At 34.3% G+C, this 21,334-nt stretch overlaps 1 protein-coding gene across 1 annotated transcript in view; it reads left to right on the top strand.

The window, feature by feature from the left end:
* The window catches only part of LOC131660888 (serpin-ZX-like), a 54,095-nt gene extending 46,726 nt beyond the window's left edge, over positions 1–7,369 (top strand). The window contains exon 3 of the mRNA XM_058930252.1: positions 6,364–7,369. Within this exon, the coding sequence (XP_058786235.1) occupies positions 6,364–7,275 (912 nt within the window). The 3' untranslated portion in view covers positions 7,276–7,369. The remainder of the gene's footprint in view (positions 1–6,363) is intronic.
* Positions 7,370–21,334: the final 13,965 nt, after the last annotated feature.

Below are 21,334 nucleotides of genomic sequence, written 5' to 3'. Positions count from 1 at the left end.
CATGAAGAGTCATGAGAGGCCTTTGTCTCAGATAACTCTTTTTCGACATTTTGCCTTCGAAGGATGTTAGCTTGGAGTTGCTCGAGTAGAGAGCCCAGCAGAACAATTACCTCTGAAACTTCTGTGGAAACTTGAAGCAAATCTACTTTCTTTAGAAGTTGATTTAAGTTGTGGCTCTTAATAGGGTCCCGGTTGAGAACATCTACAAGATTGACCCCAAAGAATCTTTCTTTTATTTGTCGAAGAAGACTGGGAATATCTTCCTTGTCACTAGAGTCTGCAGTAACAGCTGTTGAGACATTAAGCTCCGGAGGCGCAGGAGTATTCACATTCATAATGGCCTTTAAGAAACTGAGAGGATCAGTTTGCTTAAGTTGTTCAAGCTCTGAAGGAGTAAGCTTTGCAGGGGCAGGCGTCGAAGTTGTCTCAGGAATAGTTTTTGCGTCAAGAGTTGAAGTTCCATGAGAAACTGGTTTTTCAGGCTGAGAAATCTCTTCCATAGCATCTTTCTCCGACGCGGAATCTTCGTTGTCATGTGATTGCTGGTTCACATTATCGCTGCCTGAGAATGGATGATCCTCTTCCAAATTTTTGCCTTGATGGGTAGGTGGGGATTCGTCAGTAGAGTGGCTTTCTTCGACTGGTTCATTAGGCAATATGGTAGCAATTGGCCTAACGTCTTCAAAGACTGGTGAAAGAACACGAGTTTGATTTTGAGAGGTACCTATGTTAAACAGAGCAAAGTTATTCAAAAAAAAAATATATATATATATATATATATATAAGCTTTTGAGGAATTTAGTTAACGAAAGTTAAAGTTTGACAACTACCATAAAGTTTGTCAACATCAATGGTGAGGCCAGGGTCTTTAAAATCGGAAGTAGCAGTGCCAGCATCATCCTGCAATAACAAGGTAAAGTGTCAGTACAATTATTTAGTTAAAATCACAAGATAATATGTGGGACAAACCCAAAGTACCTTGGGTGGAATATTGTCTGGACTTGAATTATGGCTTTCCACAACGAAAGCATTACTAGCAGCTTTCAAAGGAGACTCTTCAGAGGACGCTTTATCACCAGGAGAAACAACTTTGGAAGGACTTGCCTTTTTCCCTTTTCTCGAAGGGGTAACAGCTTTGTATTTTTTCTTCTGTCCTTGTCTAGTTTGAGGAGGGGATTTATCTTCGCCATCCGAACCAGTGGTCGAAGAAGCTTTACGCTTCGAACCCGTTGGGGGTTTCGAACTCTGGCAAGTCGAAAATGAGAAAGATGAGTACTAATCACATATTGTACAAGATCGAGAGTATGAGATAAGTATGTACCGTGGGCTTCTTATCAGTGACGAGGGAGTCACTCCCACTTGGTTTATTGCTTTTAGATGTCCCAGAGTCTTTTGGGGCAGAAGCTTCCTTAATCTTCCTCCTTCGTGCAACAGCTGTAGTTGAGACTGAAATCAGTATATCAATAAAGAAAAGATAAGTCAGTCGAAAAGATTGCCTTAATCCAGACCTTCAGGTATTGGAGTCAGGACACGAACATGTTTAAGATCTATATGAAGATGTCCTTTGAAAGTATCCAAGGTATGCTTAGTCGGAACCACTCGTTCAGCGCGTTTTTTGGTACTCTCTTGAAGAATTTTGAGGGCATTCCCACACACGAACCAGTCTGGGAAAGGAGGACTTAGAGCCACACCAAAATCAGCACTTGGTAGTGGGGGGAATTTTGGAGGATTGAGTTTGAAAGCCACTTCATAACGTAGTTCTGGTCGAACATACGAGGGCAATTTCAACTTATTTAGTTTGGCGGAAAACTTTTCGCGCAAAGTAACTGCAGCCTCACGAACAGTCCGACTAAGATCATCAGGCCTATAGATAGTTTCAAAGAATTTTTGAAAAGCTTGGATTTCTTTAATATGAGTGGAAGTACCTTTTTGGAAGTTCTCCTGCACATCATTGAAAGCTGCAGTTAGTTCCTGAGCAAGGCTATCAGCATCAAAAATTTGAGAGCTATAATACTCTGACCACCATTGATGAAAATCTGGTGTAGAGTAAAAAGAAGGTTCAAAAGGAATAGGAGAAAGATTGGTGACGTCAACGTATTTGTCGATTTTTTGTTCACATTCCTCTTCAGTCAAATACAAAGTGTGGAAACACATATGGTTCCTTTTCTCATATAAGCACTTGGGTGTTATTTGAGTTAGCCCAAATTGTCTTGAGACCAAATTCGGTTGATAGCATATGAGGATACATTGACCCTTTGATGGTCGAAGACGGTGGGAAAACAATCTTGGAGTCAGAAAGGCTTCCCAAATTTCCATAGATTCAGTTTGTTGATCCTGAGATGTTGGTGGAAATTTTCGAGTAAACCATTCAGGACCTATTGTTCTGTGTACAAATGGGGCCATAGAAGGATCGAACTGGTCACGCCGAGCAAACATCATCGAATACGCCAGGAAATGTTCATGAAGCTTTCCCATTTCTTCTTTTGGAGTTAGGTAAGCTAACCTGGTCCCCTCTATAGTTCGATTTTTGATTATGCTATCCTCCTCATTGACATCTCCTCGAAAGGGAAGATGAGTTTCGAATGTAGCATTAAGCCACAGTTGCAATAGCCAGAAAGGACCAGCGTAAAGTAAACTACCAGATTTGAAATTCTTGGTAAGGTTTGCAGCTTCACTAAGGTTTTCATAAAGAGACCCTAGAAGTAGTTGGCTGAGGTTGAGCTTTTTCCCAGCATGTAATTGATTAGCCATGCAAAGGTACCTTTTCGCAACTTGAATAGACCTTGAACAGAAGGCACATCGTGAAAGCCATAATGCTAGAAAAGCAATATGCTCTTCATCAGATACTGTCGCTTCAGTGGTAATATGATGCTTCTGGATGAATGCCGTATAAGTGACTTGCGAATCGTTAAAACCAATGGTGTCATTATCCATTTCATTGGGGTCGAAAGTTTCACCAGTTGGTCGAAGTCCTGTAATAGCGGCCACGTCGAAAAGCGTGGGGGTAACCATTCCACATGGGAGATGGAAGGTGTTGTGAGAAGCATCCCAAAAATGAACCGCTGCTACTAACATGGGTTGGTTGTATTCTAAACCCGTTCTTGACAGTTGAATCAAATCGTATATTCCTAATGTTTTCCAGAAGGATCCTTTTTGTTTCTCTACCTTTTCTAGCCAGGCATAGTACAAGTCAGGATCTTTGGCTAAAGGGATTGACCTAAACACTTTTACAGAATTGGTCATATAGTTTAACCTAATTTTGTTTAAAGCTAAAGAGATTGCGGTTGAAGTTTCCTCAACATTAGCAGATTTGCCTAAAGGAGAGCGACCGTCTTCATCTATCTTAACTTTGCTAACTAATGGTCTAGTCTTGTAGTAAGCAGGAAAAAACTTATTCATAGATTGGATACTTTCACTCGGTAACGGACCCATGAAGGCTAGAGTTTTTTCAGAGAGTTCAAAGGGAATGATTACCTGGGAAGCGTAAATAGCGCGTATCTCTTCAGTATTAGGGTTTGGAACGAACTCTCGTTCCCCAGAACGTGTTGTTGATTGGAGCTTCAAAGCGGGTTGAAGAACATTTGAAGATGAAGCCATGAAGAAATTGTTTGATTAAAAGAACAAGATTCTAAAAAGAGTGAAGATGTTTCAATTTTTTGGTGAAGAAGATGAATGAAAGGCGGTATAGAGACACAAGATCAAGTATTTAAAGGTTTAACGGAAACCTTTTTAAATCTTTTGGGTAAAGCCCGAGAGACACGTGGCGGCTGGTGATTTAATCCAACGGCGGTCGAATGAGTTAGCTTCACTCCTAGTATGTAGGAGTAATGATCAGGAAGTAAGGTTAAAACGTGGGAATGTAAGTTATGAGAAGACATCTTTGAAAATGACAAGACGTTTTGGAAACAGTGTTATCAGTGATTATGACGCTAGTCAGCAGTCTTGGGACTTTCAAAGATCATAAACGAAATCTTATAATGACAAGAAACGCCTATTTCTGTTGATTCTCGAAACAGGCATTTATTGGGGGCAATTTGTTAGCTGAAGATTTCGTTTTATGTTGTTTATCCTTCGAAGGAGTTGAGAATCGAAGGAAAGATGGTTACTGATGGCCATCCCTTAAAAAGTAAAAGAATGGCTACTGATGGTCATGCTTCGAAAAATAAAGACTTCTAAGTTCGATGAAGATAAGTGAACGCTGAAAGATTAATGAAAGCATATGTCTTCGGGACTTAGACAAAATTCATAGAATATGTATTCAAGTATTACTACTTAGCGTGTTTTTTAGTAGTGTTTGTTTAATACACTGCCACGCGTCGAAGATGGACTCATGCGGGAAGATTTGAAATTCGAAGACGGTTTCGTAACCGTTCAACAACAGATGGCTTCGCTGGAGGTTCTGATGAGAAACGTGGCAGCAGATTAGTATAGGACCGTTAAGGTCGAAACTAGTATAAATAGGAGTCTTAGTGTTAGGATTCTGTGTGTTCATTTTGTACAAATCACTCACATATTTACTCAAGTATCAAGCGTTAAGAGAAAGAGTTCGCTGAGAAAATGTACGTATGACACCACCATTTTAATACATGTGTATTATCTTTTTGTTTTTATCTTTCAGAATTACTGCATTTTGTTTACTTCTTGCCATTTACATTTCTGCATCTTTACTTTAACGTCATTTACTTTCGAATTACTTTCACGCTATTTACTTTCAAAGTCTTTTATATTTCTGCAGTTTAAGATTCTTTACGTTTCAATTGTCCTTTTAATTTTTTATGTCATGTCACTTCGTCGAAGTCACATTTATATGTAACAAAGTGATTGTCAAGACTATTTGTTCTGTTAATCGAACAACGCTTATTGAAGAAGACAAATAATGAATATGGTTCGAACAAACATTGATAACAATCTTCTTGACTATGTGTCCTAGGATCAATCTAGTCGATCCTGCAAGTAACCAAATCATATTTATTATAGTTTGGAAGACTAGCGGTTGTTTACCGGAAATCACCGTAAACACGAGGATAGTTTTATTCTCATGGAATTGGCTTCAATCGTTTTATGCCATTAGGGATAATTGTAATTTTCACATTTGGAATATCCTTCCTCTCAATTGTTTTGAGTAGTAGGAGTTTTCCCTTTGTTCTCCTTGGTTTGGAGTATCCATAATACTACTTTTAATCCCATTGCTTATTAAAAAAAAAAAAGTAGTCGTCGTTGGCCGCCTGTTCCAACCATCACGAACACAAGTGTAAATGAAATATATAACCAATGGAAGTTATTTAAATATATTAATTGATAAAATAAATAGTAACTAATATATAATAAATAATTTTAAAAAGTTATTTAAATAATTTTAATAAAAAATATATAATAGATCATTTATTAAATATGAAATAAATATTTAAATAATAAATTAATAATATTAAACATAATAAAACGTTATCTAACCTATAATAAACATTTTTCAATATAAAATAGTTATAATATTAAAAATCTTAAAATATGCTCTTCAAATAATAAGATAAAAATTAAGATTAAGTTATGTTAAAAATTAGTAGCGAACATAAAATAAAATTATATTTCTTTTAGTGTGGGGTAAACAATTATACAGGTCAATTACTGACCCCCTGATCTGACTACTCGCCTAGTATTCCAATGCATTAATGAGGTTATCACTCGTTTGGATTTTAAAACATTGCTATAACTGACGGTATAAAATAATTTTACAATATGGTCTAATAAAAATTTATAACTCAACTATGTTGTATCAATTCCTTGAAAATTACAGTTTTATTTGGTGGATTCCGCGGTGATTAGGTGAATAAAATTAATTTATATTTTCTATGCATATCCTATTTTCTAATAATAATTAATAACTCCAAATTTGGTCATTTGTTATAAAAAAAATTCTTATGTTTTTTAAATGTTTGACAAAGTATTATGTGTACATTATAAAATATATATATTTTTAAATTTAATTTAGAATAGAATATCTCTTTATTGTATTTAATACTAAACTTGAAAATTCCGTTATTGTTTGTATTCATTAGTATTGATTGCAATATAACTATGCTTTTTCATCCCTTGATTCTTTCTCTCTTAGGTACAAAACTTTTTCTAAACATCTTTGGCCTTCAATATTTTTAGCCGTCTCTCATTATTGGCCCCTTATATTTTTGAGTAATTTAATTAGCATGGCACCTTTTATATAAATAATTAAGGGTTTAGGGTTTAGCAAGCTACTGTCTTTTCAACCTCTCTAGTGTTTTACAATCAGAATAAGAATGAATCTCCTCGCCAAATCAATCACCAACCTAACGAAGGTTTCACTGTCCATAGCCAAACATTTGTTCTCCAAAGAAGAATAAAGTGAGAAATAAAGTGAATTTATGGGCAGAAAAAGAGACCAAAGGTCTTATAAAGAATCTACTTCCACCTGGTGCAGTTGATAGCTTAACCAAACTTATCTTTGCAAATGCACTATATTTCAAAGGAGCATGGCGGGCAGAGTTTGATATATCAAAAACAAAAGACTATGATTTTTACCTTCTCAATGGCAGCTCAGTTAAAGTTCCCTTCATGACGAGTAAGCAGAGACAATTTATTAGCGTTTTTGATGGTTTTAAAGTCCTTCAACTTTTCTATAAGGGAGGTAAGTCATATAATCGTCGGGATAGGCCTAATTTCTCTATTTACTTATATCTTCCTGATGCAAAAGATGGATTGTTAGCTTTGATTGAAAAGGTTGCTTCTGATTCTGAATTTTTGGAGCATACATGTCCTAGAAATTCCGTGCCAGTAGGTGACTTTAGAATTCCAAGATTCAATATTTCTTTTGATCTTGAAACTTCTAGCATGTTGAAGGAGCTAGGAGTGGTTTTACCTTTCTCTGAAGCAGGTGGAGGTTTGACAAAAATGGTAGAGGACTCTCCTATAGGTGAAAAACTTTATGTTTCGGCAATATATCACAAATCTTATATTGTAGTAAATGAAAGAGGAACTGAAGCTGCTGCAGCGACCAGTACTGGACTTAGGGGAACAGGTTGTCGGCATTTCAAACCACTACCGCCTCCGATAGACTTTGTAGCCGACCACCCTTTCATGTTTTTTATTAGGGAAAATTGCTCTGGAACAATACTCTTTATTGGACAAGTGCTCAATCCCGGAGTTTCAGAAAACAGTTTGTTACCGCAAAAACAGTCGCAACAAAACAGTAATAAAAGGCTCCGATATCGATCACAACAAACCCTTTATAAAAGGCGCCAATATTGATATCATTTATAAACCATTTTTATGATGAAAAATATTTTATAGTTAATTTTTACTATGAACCGCGGCCGTTAATTTGGATCACCCTAGATTAAGAGACACTCTTGGTTTTGTACTCATTGAATTGGGAGATGTTGTTCATTTCAAATAGTTTCCGTTTAATTTGTTTTTCTTCAATTGTCCCTTATTTGTGCTATGAATTCACACTATTTTTTATTGGCAATAGAATTAAAGAGAAAAGTACAAGGGGTACCTGATTACAACGATTACACCAAACTCAGAAAATGTTTCCAACATTAATTCATAATTGTATGTGCGGTTGGTTATGTAAACATTCGTTTTCACATGTAAATTCAAAATGTTTTGGATCATGAGGGGTCTGAATTATTAATGGGATTTGAACAATCACATAAAATAGTTTAAGTTAAAACCTCAAAACATTTTTTATCTAGTTTAAGTTAATATTCGATCTTCCTATTAAATGTAAATTCGCTCATTCTAATAGGTATGCTTCCCCACAAAAGAGAGTTTTTTTTCATTCATCTATATTTGCAGGGCCGGTCCCAACTTATTAGAGGCTCAGGGCGAATAAAAAAAAAAGACCTCTAACAAAAATAAATTTTTTTTACTCGCAAAAAAATTCCAAAGATAAGATCAAAATTGATAGACAACGAACACCGCCTCAAAGAAATGAAAGTGGCGTTTTTTCTTACTTCAGTTGCGGAAAACTGAATCATATGACTAAAAGATCTAGGAGTAAGTTAAAACAACGTCTTGACTCTAATTCGCAGGTTTACCTGACTGATAAGAAATTATGACTAATAAGAAATTTAATTCCATAATTAAAAAAAATAATAAATCAAAACACAAATGATAATGAATTTGATTTCATCATAAAAATTTTATAATAAATAAGTTAATTGTATCATAAACTTTTAAATATTTAATTATAACATAAATAATATCTAAAATTTATAGTAAATAATTTTAATTGTAACATATAAGTAATTCCTAAAATTTATACTAAAATGAATTTGATTAAAAATCTCAATTTTAATTGATTGTATAAAAAAATTTATAATTAAAATTTAAGAAATATTAATTGTCATTTATATGGCACTAGTTAACATTACCTCTACTTTTATTTACCACAAGTACAAAATGATAATTAAAAATATGGCAGCAATGAAAGAATAAATGAAAAAAAAATGATAATTAAAAATATGGCAGCGATGGAAGAATAAATGAAAAAAAAAATGATAATTAAAAATATGGCAGCAATGAAAGAACAAATGAAAAAAATGATAGTTAAAAATATGGTATTAGAGTGTTTCGAACTGGTTACAGTAACATTTTAAATAGAGGTCTTAACCACTGTATTACAAGCAATTAGCTGTTTGTAATTTCGGTCATAAATATATATTTTATAATTACAATATTATAATTTTTTAATTATACCTCCCAAATTGAGGCCCCCACTTTTTTTGAGACCCTAGGCTGTGGGCCTGCTTGCCCTGGCCCAGAGCCGGCCCTATATATTTGCATGACCGTTGTTAGCTCTAGTTCCACTATTTTTGGGTTATGAGAAGGTTCAAGGGTCTTCACATTGAGTTTTAAATAAATACTTAAAATAAGTTGGACACTATATTTGAACAGAATATCATAAAACATTATGATTATGATTCTCTCACTTATCAAAGTATTTAATATTTATATTTTTATTTAACTAGTAAGATACTCTTGCTTCCGCACGGGTAAATTTATTTGTTATGGTATAAAATATATTTAAAAACACATATAAAATTTGAAATGAGATATTTAATTACAAAATGAACAATTATCATAAAATGCAATCGTATTAAATAATTAAATAAATAAAAAGAAAAAAGGTCCAATAAAATAGAGAGAAAAAAAAAGAAAATTTTAAAATTTGAAAAAAAAGATGAAGGTCATTAAAATAAAATAGTGATCATATTGATAGTGACCCGTAGAATTAAATATTTTATTATCGTATTTATGTGTTAACTTTGCAAGAGGGAAAATAGAGTGAGTAAGCATAGGAAAAGTTTGATGCTATGATTAAACTGATGTAGCAGAGAGTTGAATGTCTTAGAATGGCATTACCTGTTGATTGAGAAAGTCGAAATCTTGAAGGAGAAAGAGAGTTTGTAGTGTCTAGGTTGAAGGAAATTAATTTTGAATTTTGAATTTTGAATTTTGAATTTTGAATTCTGAATGGATATAGGCAAAAGCTAGAGACTGACGTGAAAGTTTAAAGAGAGAGAATGAAAAAAAAGGGAGAATGAAGCATTGATAAGTGGTGCTCAAATGTGAGATGGAGTAGTTTTTTAATTTGGACCAGTGAGAAGTTGACATTGGTGCATTATGTCTAAAAAGTAAAAAAGTGGATGATTAATTTGTTAGTTACCATTGTATCCAAATTGCAGTGTTAAATTTTTGAGTGGAAAAGGCAAAATAGGAAGATTGGTCAATTAATTAGTAATATGTAGATAGTAGATATATAGATAGTAGATGTGGGAGAAACAATTTGAGAAATTATAATCTTCAACCTTTTAACAATAGTGTTGCTAATAATCTTATACAAATTATTAACTAGAGATGAGTTGGATATGAATAATAAATTCAGGATGTGATACAATAGGAATTTTATATATATATATATATATATATATATATATATATATATATATATATATATATATATATATATATATATATATATATATATATATATATATATATATATATATATATATATATATATATAGGGCATATCATATGAGAATGTGAGAATGAATCTGAACCATTGGATTTTAAAATAAATGGTGAAGATTATGAGTGAATCTTTTTTTCTCTCTCCTACATCATTTATTTCAAAATATAGGAAAGAGAAAAAAAAGATTCATCTATAATCTTCACCATTTATTTTAAAATCCAATGGTTCAGATTCATTCTCACATTCTCATATAAAAAAAGCATTCTCATATGATATGCCCTATATATATATATATATATATATATATATATATATATATATATATATATATATATATATATATATATATATAGGGGACGACTCAAGTGAGAACACTTGGTTATTATGAGAAATGAGAACAATGAATCACGACCATTAAATTTGATTTTAATGGACTGGATTGGTTTCTCTTTCTAAGATCCAGTCCATTAAATATTAAGGATCTTAGAAAGAGAAATCAATCCAGTCCATTAAAATCAAATTTAATGGTCGTGATTCATTGTTCTCATTTCTCATAATAACCAAGTGTTCTCACTTGAGTCGTCCCCTATATATATATATATATATATATATATATATATATATATATATATATATATATATATATATATATATATATATTTGTGTGTGTTTAAGTAATCTCCACAAGCGCTTTTCGATTGGTCCATAGTTTCTTGACAAAATTACAAGTATTTGATCCAATGACATACTTGATATTTTGATAAAAACAAGTAGAATAGCCATCTAGGCCAAGTGCTTTCCACTATCCCATATCAAAAACCTCCCACCTAATTGCCATATAATTCACATATATACTTCAAAGATTGAAAGAATCTTGGAAACCTTCAAGATAAGAAACCAATGTCGGGAACCACGTATCCTTTTATAGAAGACTTAATAAAAAGATTTTTGTAAAAAGAGGTGCCCATAGCTTGAAGTTGGTAAAATATCTTCCACCCACATACCATTTGTGTCGCTGAGCATTTGAATATGATTTTTCCATCTCCTATTAATAATTTTCAAATGATAGTACTTTGTATTACGACCCTCATCACAAAGCCACTTCGTTCGAGAATACTGAAACAATATAAGCTTTACTTGTTGAAGAATTTTTTACAGATCAAGCTAAAGCTTGAAGTGTAATTTATGCAGAAATTTATTATCTCGACCAATTTGTGTTAGCCTCTGAATTCCATTAACTCGAGCCAATAGTTCTCGCTTTTGACCAACTACTCTACTAAGATTAATATTCTTCAAGTTTTTGAAATTATTCTTACATCAACTACTACAAATATTACATTTCATGTCAACGCTTTCACCTCAAACTAATGAAAATACAAGGTCAAATAACCTGTAATGTGTCATTTATTTATTTATTTTAGATTATTACTTATCCCTCGATTTTTTAAAAGACCGTTATCAAATAGCTTAGGATCTTACCTTCTATTTCCAACTCCAACAATTTTAAGTTTTATTTAGAACCAAAAAGACACCCTTATTTTATAATTCATTTTTCCCACGGTTTTAAGGAAAACCGACATGAAGAGTTTACTGCCATAAAAATAAAACTATCTCACCCCAGTACATAATAACCCTAACATTTATGTTTTAAACAAACCTTAATATCCTTCTTGTATTTTCATGGAAAAATACAAAGCGGATAAGGCTGAAGTGTGGTTAACCTGTCATTTACACGTGTTTCGTTATCCTTTTACTAATCTCATCTCAACTTCTTCGTCGCTGTATTATTTCCATTCCATGTTTTAAGGCACTAGTTCGATAATGTGTCTAAATAGAAGACCCAAATCATATTTTTCACATCTTATTCGCAGACTTGGTACGTCAGACATCACTCGTATTGATGATGATGACCCTTTGTTGGTTTGCTCAAAGGCATCGTTTATAGGTACATCTGTGGGTTGGCCATAATAATACACAAAAAAAGACAATGACATATATTTGTTGATGGGAAAAAGATAGAAGGTGAGATCAGAGATAAACAAGAAACATAATCTCTAAACGCCTTAGCAAGGAAACTGGTAGCTATATCCAGAAAGAGGAAATTAATGTGAAATTGCAAGAAAGCGAAAGGATACTTTGGGGAAAATCTATCTTTTATAATCAATTGGCCATATTAAAAGCATGAAAGAGGTATGAAGATAGGCCAGCTAGCTATCTCATCAAAGGTTATGAAGGGAAAGAATACTCAAACACCTTAAATAGGGAAGCAGTGAAGCGTTTCGATGATAGAAAGACATTTAATGCACCAGTTCTCTGCTGCTTTTTCAATTGACTTTAAGTGTTTCTACTTTTAGCAAAAAGCTAATGACATCCTTAAAGTCCGACCACGACTACCAAGACATCCCGACTCAGTAACGCCCAACAAGCCTTGGGGGAAACTGTTCTTTGCCGGTCACACAACCAAATAGCTATGCCTCAAATTAATGCCAACCCACTCCAAATAACCTAAGGTATAAAGTCATCCCACTCAAAAAGAAGGTACACTTTCAAATTTTCACACGCATCTTGAATCCTGAACTGACTTAAGCGTTTGAGTGCTAGCCTTGCAAGTCTATCTATGTGTTGCCTTATTGGAGATCAGTTTTTGATCTTTCACCATCACCACACAACTAATTATAGTTCCATGGTGTTGCACCCCAAAATTTGCCCTCTTTTATATGCTATAAGTAACGGTAGACGTTTATTTCGTCTCCCAAAAATCGAAGAAAAAATAATAAAGAGTTTCTCATCTGAATGTTTGAGTTTGTTGAAATCCAACCGAGGTTAATTGGATTGTATGTTGAGGTTGCTTTTATGCTTCAAGTCAAATTCATCTTCAAAGATTGTTCAAGGCACCCTTATACTTTCAATTATACAAGTTTGGTCTGAGTTAAGGAATTGAGATTGAATTAGGGCCATATTGATTCGAGGACGAATTTGATTTGATTATCTAACTGGTTTTATTTTTCAAATTTCATCCAAGACACTTTTATTCATCAAGGTATCATTGTGCTTTCTTTCAAAGGGATTGGCTGCTTGAAATGCAAATCATTTGTGGTTTTGGAATCGAAGACAAGTTTTCGTTAGATTGAAGATTTGAATTGATTAAAAACCACTTATGGCCATGAGTTCTTAATGTGCAAATAAAGTCAGATTATGGTGGTATTGAATTGCTTGGAGTTCCGATTATAAAAGCAAAGCCCATTCATTTTTCTTAATCCAAATTCATCACAAAATTCCTTCAAAACTCATTTCAAGATAATATCCATCCATTATTTCATTCACTACAAAAATTACACAAATCCTATACCATATTCAAAAATATCCAGATATATTACACCATTCAAAGTCCATATACTACAAAATAAATCAAAGCCCAAAAACTAGATTTCTAAGCCCAAAAACCGCAGCCTTGTCGTCTCAAACCAACCTTCGACTTTATTCTCACAAAAAGATTATCCAGATATATTACACCATTCAAAGTCCATATACTACAAAATAAATCAAAGCCCATAAACTAGATTTCTAAGCCCAAAAACCGCAGCCTTGTCGTCTCAAACCAACCTTCGACTTTATTCTCACAAAAAGATTCAGTAATACAGGTGCTAGACTGCTGCTACAGAAACAAGCTTGAACAAACCAGTCTTCGAGAACCGAGAATTTTAGCCAAACCAACCGGTTCGGACCTGCAAGCCATGTTCAAACCTGCAATAAACCAGAATTAACCGAAAAATTAACAAGAAAAAACGCAAGAAAAGATAACAGAATTTCAGAGGAGAAAACGAAACCGAAACGTAACAAACTTTTTCTCTCACCATTGAATCTTCATCTTCACCGATCCAGATTCTCTTCAATCTTCATCTTCCACAATTCACCAATCTGCAGAAATTCAACAAACCTTTCTCCAATCTTCAACCAGAAAATCACACAGAAAACTCTCAATCAATCAACGATTCAGCAACTACGCTCATTCATCAATTCATTTTCACGTCTCGATAATCTGAAATTTCAATCGACCTCTTCTTCATCTCTGCGGAACCGAATCATTCGCAACCTTCATCATCATCTTCATCAACTCTGAATTCAAGGAGAAGAACAAGAGGTTGAGAATCAGAAAATTGAAAGAAAATCAGAAAGAAAGAGAAACGGAAACGTAACAAACCTTCACTCTCTGCAATTCATTCATCTGTAACAGCAATCAGAAGAAAATAGTTAACAAAAAATTGGATCGTGAGATTGTGAGACTTTGAGAACGAAACTTGTAACCGAATCGTAACAACTTCAACAATCTTCATCATCTTCAATCATCCCTCAATTCTTCAACCTTCACTGAAAGGATGTGTTCATCAGGGCCGGCCCTGGGCCAGGGCAAGCAGGCCCACAACCCAGGGCCTCAAAAAAAGTGGGGGCCTCAATTTGAGAGGTATAATTAAAAAATTATAATACTGTAATTATAAAATATATATTTATGACCGAAATTACAAACAGCTAATTGCTTGTGATGCAGTGGTTAAGACCTCTATTTAAAATATTACTGTAACCAGTTCGAAACACTCTAATACCATATTTTTAACTATCATTTTTTTCATTTGTTCTTTCATTGCTGCCATATTTTTAATTATCATTTTTCTTTCATTTATTCTTCCATCGCTGCCATATTTTTAATTATCTTTTTTTTTTCATTTATTCTTTCAATGCTGCCATATTTTTAATTATCATTTTGTACTTGTGGTAAATAAAAGTAGAGGTAATGTTAAGTAGTGCCATATAAATGACAATTAATATTTCTTAAATTTTAATTATAAATTTTTTTATACAATCAATTAAAATTGAGATTTTTAATCAAATTCATTTTAGTATAAATTTTAGGAATTACTTATATGTTACAATTAAAATTATTTACTATAAATTTTAGATATTATTTATGTTATAATTAAATATTTAAAAGTTTATGATACAATTAACTTATTTATTATCAAATTTTTATGATGAAATCAAATTCATTATTATTTGTGTTTTGATTTATTATTTTTTTTAATTATGGAAATAAATTTCTTATTAGTCATAATTTCTTACCAGTAAACCTGCGAAATTAGAGTCAAGACATTGTTTTAACTTACTCCTAGATCTTTTAGTCATATGATTCAGTTTTCCGCAACTGAAGTAAGAAAAAACACCACTTTCATTTCTTTGAGACGGTGTTCGTTGTCTATCAATTTTGATCTTATCTTCGGAATTTTTTTGCGAGTAAAAAAAATTTATTTTTGTTAGAGGTCTTTTTTTTTATTCGCCCTGAGCCTCTAAAAAGTTGGGACCGGCCCTGGTGTTCATCACTGTTAATCAAACCTTTTGCAGAAACATCACCACAACGACATCATCATTACTAGGGGTGGCAAAACGGGCCCGGCCCGCGGGGAAAGCCTGTTTTACCCGCACTTTTTTGCGGGGCGGGACAAGGTTTTAGGCCCGCTCTCTTTAATGTGCCCGCCCCGCCCCGCCCCGTTTTTTTGTGGGCTTTTGCGGGCATTTGTTTTTTCATAGAATTTTACTATTTTTAGGCCTAAAAAGCCGAATGCCCGCGGGCTTTCCCCGCCCCGCCCTCACTTTTTTGCGGGACGGGGCAAGGTTTTAGACCCGCACTCTTAAAAAAGCCCGCCCCGCCCCGCCCCATTTTTTCGCGGGCTTTTGCGGGGGGGGCCTAAACGGGGCGGGCATGCCCGTTTGCCACCCCTAATCATTACCATGCTACGACAACAGCTTTGCCGCAAATGAAAGAAAAAAGGAAGAGAGGAATCAAAGAAGCGCGCGATTAGAGAGATACCTGACTTTAACGGTGGAGTTTCCTTCTCATTAGCACCGTGGAAGAGACGTTAGACATTCTCCGGCGGATCGAATCGGAGTTGAAGCAGAGATTGTGGCGGATATAGTTGAGTCAAATCGGAGACGAATTGAAACTTGAATCGAGAGGGAGCTTGAAACGAGAAAAGCGAGAGAAAGATTGAATCGGAGACGAGAGAGTGAGATGCCGATCGGAGACGAGCCTTCTCTAGCGCCGCACCGCCGTCGGTGTCGAAGGAAGGAGGCTTCGTGTTCAGCGTAAGACCCTAGCCCCTTTCTTTGTTCCTATTTCTTTTAATTAAGGTCTTGACTGTTTGATTAAGGAAATCTGAAGAGTAATTAGCATAAAATCTGATTAGTGAAATCATAATAAAATCTGAATGTGGATTAAAACCTGAATAGTCTCCTTGGGCCATACGATTTGCTATGCCTCCCCTAAGCTCAATCACACTCCCTTTTTTGTGCTAAATGGAAACTGAACAAAAACAATTCTGTTTGGACCATCAGCAATGGGCCCTGCGCCTGGATAACTCTCTGCACCACTGTTGCGACATTATACTCCCCTGGATCCATTTCTTTTCATATTAAAATTAGGATTTCTCTTAGTTTTCTTTGATAGCATTTAAGCATGATAAAAATGTAAAATCATATAATTTTTGATTAGATTTTTTATATTTTGTTACATAGTTTGATTCTATTACTTTTAGATAAAATGCCTTGAAAAACAATATTCTTTGTTAATTTCCTTTGACATAGACAATACAAAAACATGCAATCTTTTTTAGTTAGAATTAAATTTTGTTTTCTATGTTTGTTTTAGATAATAAAAAAACATGTAATATCTTTTGTTTGTTAGAATTTAATTGTTTTTGTACATAGTTTAGTTCTAATTCTTTTATAAAATGCCATGAAAAATATGATGTTTGATTAAATATTTTGCTAGTATTTTCTGTAGCGTGTTTCCTTGTTATTTCTAATGAGTGTGCGAGATGTGCGAGGTACGTTGAGATAGCTTCGATGGCGATTCAATTTACTCTGTGTTCCACTTTATCTGTGGGACACGAATTCACTTTGAGTGCAATTTGACTTGCTTCGTGTTCCACTTTATTTGTGGGACACGAGCCTATTTTCAATGCCAGTCACCTGATCTCTCATTCATTGAGATGTATACTATTGTATTGTCTGGATTATTTATCTTGCAGGTTGCTTATGTGGTTGTGTCTTATACGCACCACATATCGCTCGTGATTTACTTTCACGACGATGTTGACTTGCTTTGCTTAATGATGGCTTACGCGAATTATTCCGGACTTCTCTGCTTACGCTTGCTAGCTCATTGCGGATTTGCTATCCGTTCGATATTGTCTCCTTGTCCCTTTTACTGCTTTCCGCATCATCCTTTAACATGAGAAGTAGGACTTAGACATGCATCTGGCCAAGTTCTCGAAAGAGGCTATGTTTTTGTTGGTGTGTTTACATTTGTGCCTTGCGGCAGGGAGTCACGGTGTAATAAGTCCTATATGGCACTCCGTTAAGTCCTCATGGAAGACATGCAGAAAGGGTTAGCAATCAACCCCCGCCCAGTCTCATCGAGTCCGTTCAGTATGCGCACCCTACGCGTGGCTCGCTTCTGAACCAGCACAAGATCTTGTTATCGAGTATGTCAGGAAAAAGGTTCATGTAGCCGGACCCCGCATTTCCTATAGCTCGCGTCGCTCTACGTTGATGCTCGGTGTACGCACGCATCGTTTTCCTTTCAGATCCGTGATGGCTTGGTTGCTGAGAGGGACTCACTCCTCTTGTCTATGGCCCGATCATTTTCACGAGGTCTAATGCTTGGTTGACTCAGGTGATTCACTCCCCTTGGCTATGGCGGGACCGGTTTTCTACCATTCGGTCAGTACCGTTGGTTTTGTTTGCTTTACGAGCGGAGCTCGTTTGTGTGATATTCTTGTTTGCTTCCCCTTTTTCCCCATAGGTTGTTAGCTTAGTTTAGACTGGTACCCTTTGTATGATAACATTAGGTAGCAAGCTTTCCCCCTTAGCTTAGGTTTTCCTCATGCATTCTTTAAAACATAAACCACACTCTTTGCTTTTCTTTTCTTAAGAGCTTGTTATTTCCACTCCATTCCCAAGCATAAGTCTCCATAGGTCGAGCAGCGGAGTGTGGATGTAACTTGTTCACCTAAAAAACACAAAACAAATAGAAATTAGTTAGCCGAGCTACGGTAGCTCTGATTCTGCAAAACAGATACGTAGGCAACGGGGTAGGGCCCGTGCGAGCATATTCTTTTCTTTTCCCTACATTCTGCATTCATTTTAGTCCAGATTAGCGTAGATTTGTTACACACCCATAGATTTAGACACAAGCGTGGATACCATCGAGTACGATGGGTGCGAGGGGTGCTAGCACCTTCCCCTCGCGTAACCGACTCCCTTACCCTTTTTCTCTGGTCGTGAGACCGATGTTTTGTTTTGTGGTTTGCTGGCATTCCCTTCCTTTTCAGGATAAATATGTTAGTGGCGACTCTGTTAATTTTCGCGGTAGCGACACACGGCGAAAGAAATAAATTTACTTGACGAACATAAATAAATTTATCTTAAAGAGATATTATACTCTTTTTTCATTTTTTTCACTGGATATTTTATAATAAATTTTTAGTGAGTATTTTAAACCAACGTTCAAAGGAGATTATTATGAATAATGGATGATAATTATCATTTTCTTCCAATCACCTCATTTATTTTATGTGTAATAATATATGGATTATATTGTTTGGTTTTACTATCGTATGAATAGGACTATCTTATTGTGTAAAGATACCTTTTTTAATAACAGAGATAAAATTATAAAAATTATCGTACAAATGTCATGATTTTCTCAAAAGCATTATCTAATATTTTTATAGATAAATGTAAATATTTTATAATTTTTTACTATTAGTTCTTTTTAATTTAGGTCAATAAATGGTTATACACCATTGTTTTAACAATTTAGTTGGGCGTTTCCTCATTGGTGGTGCATTTGGATAGTTCGAAATGATTTGATTTTCAATAATGCGGTATTTGATAGCGACGATAGAAGCCAAAGATAGAATTAGATGTAATCTTTATGAGTAGTTTAAAAACCCGTCTATGTGTATGTAATTGCTCTTGCTGGGTTCTGATTTACCTGCTTTCTCTTATTTATCTTCTTTAATACAAGAGTTATCTATGAAAAAAATTAGACCGGATCAGCCGGCTGAGTCGATGCCATTATTGGGTTGATCAAAATAGAAGACGTTCAATTCAATCCACAAACATATCAATCACACTATCGATACGCAACAATAATTTTATGAGTTTATCAAAAACCCGTTTCTATACTTGGGATAGGTGTATTTGGTTGTGTAATTTTCTTTTTGTTATGTTTTGACTCGTTTTTGTTTGGAGTTTTGGCTCCCTTCAATAGATTCTTGCTTTAAAAAAAATCAATCACACTATGAGTCAAACCTATAAGTTATCTCAATATTTAAAAACAATTTTCATCTTTTGCAACAAAGAATCAAACTTGTGACTAGAAATATATGGCTCCTCTAACTTAACCACCGGTCATCTGATAGGGAGCAATTCCTATCTAAACTATGAATTGGGGTTTTCTACAATAAAAAGGGAAGAACACTACAAACTAAGAGAATTAAAATAAAAGATAAGATAAATTTCATTGATTTCTTTTGATATCCCTTTCATCTCTCAACGAGACTACATATATAATAGTACTAGTAGGTAGTAACATAAAGACCTAATGGCTAAAAAGTCCATCTAAATAATAATTGAAATAAAGGCCCAACTATGATAAATTTCCCTTTTGACGTAATAGTCTAAAAATAACTTCATATTCTATCATTACTCAAACCTTCAAAAACAACCTTGTCCTCAAGGTTGTACAAAATAATTGTAGAACCAAAAAGTCCCCTAAAGTAACCTCAAGAGGTTCAAGAATCCTACAAGTGCTCCATTTCACCAAGAGAAACTTCTCAATTTGAAGGATAAGGAGAATTTGGCATTGAAAAATGCTGCAAGCACATTTGTTAAAATCAAACACAGTGGTGCTAGCTTTATAAGAAAGATGCAGATTGTTTGATCCATTTTCATCCATTAATTTGAAAACTTCTCCAAAAAGTAGTAAATAAATTGAAAGAGTGGAAGCAAAAGACCATCCATGAAATTTTTTGAAGAGACACTCAATCCAAGCAAAATAAGTTCTTATGTCCATCTTCAACCAATAATCAATCTTAAAGGACAATGAAGTTTCCACAAGTCCAAGTCTTTGAGGTTTAATGAAGCCAATAATTGCTTTAACAAGAGAATGATTTGTTAAAACAATTTTATATGATACAAGAGTAAGAAAAGCAATATCATAAATGGCCATAAGTCTAGTGTCAATCAAATAACCAAGCTTATCAACTATACCAAGGTAAAGATGAATGGGAATACTCATATTACCTTTCTGTCCTGTGTCAGTAATATGCTTTTCTAACATAGTATAATAGTAGATATGCCAAAGAAACTCACACCTAGAATTCCCGTATTATCCATTTGTTTTTCTCACATAACAAATTAACATATATAACTTATATTCACGTTGAAACAATTCAACATTAATATCCTCACCAATATAATTTATATTTTCATTAAAGACTAACAACTTTAACTCTTCAAAACATAACTCCGTAATGCATTTGTTCATGTAGATATAATTAAGATCAACAGCAGAAATTCCAGTCACAGTGTCAAAGCTCTTAACATCAATTGTTTCACTATTCTGTTTGGAAAGCTCACTAGCATCAGACAAAATTTTGAAGAAATGCGGCCCACACCATTTGTGGTTAATAATGTATGGCGAAGGTGAGCACAAGGAAGGCAAATATGAAATAGGAACTAATTCCACTTCAAGTGTGATATAATTTGTTGTTTTTAATGGAGGACGTGGAACTTTCTTTTTCATAGCTGACTCACTAGCATTCCTCACAAGTTTTGGAGATATTGGTACAAGCATTTTAGAAAATAGGTGGTGGGAAGCAGAAGAGAATACAATGTTACTATTTTTCTTGATTCACTTGTTCCACGGCACAAAAGCCCAGCAGCAACACTATGTATTAAAGTCTTAATAAGACAAGCAATCAGCGCAGGAAAAATTACATGAGCAATGATAGACTATACTAAGGAATCACTAGATCTAACATGCATAAGAGATAAAAATGATAAAACAACTTTCTTCTTAATTCAACCTCCAAAAGGATATTACAATATATAGCTAAGGTAAAGAGAGCTAAATGGGCCATGGGCCACTTAATTGAAATAAATAAGCATCTCAATTAAAAAAACTACTAACAGCACTCCTATTTTAAATAGAAGTCTTTAAGTAAAACTGATTGGGTCTTTCTTCTAATGGGCCTATCATGCTTC

The sequence above is a fragment of the Vicia villosa genome, linkage group LG3 (genome assembly GCF_029867415.1).
Source record: "Vicia villosa cultivar HV-30 ecotype Madison, WI linkage group LG3, Vvil1.0, whole genome shotgun sequence".
NCBI lineage: Eukaryota > Viridiplantae > Streptophyta > Magnoliopsida > Fabales > Fabaceae > Vicia > Vicia villosa.
The sequence above is the reverse complement of the archived record's forward strand: the minus strand, read 5'-3'. Positions and strand labels throughout refer to the sequence as shown.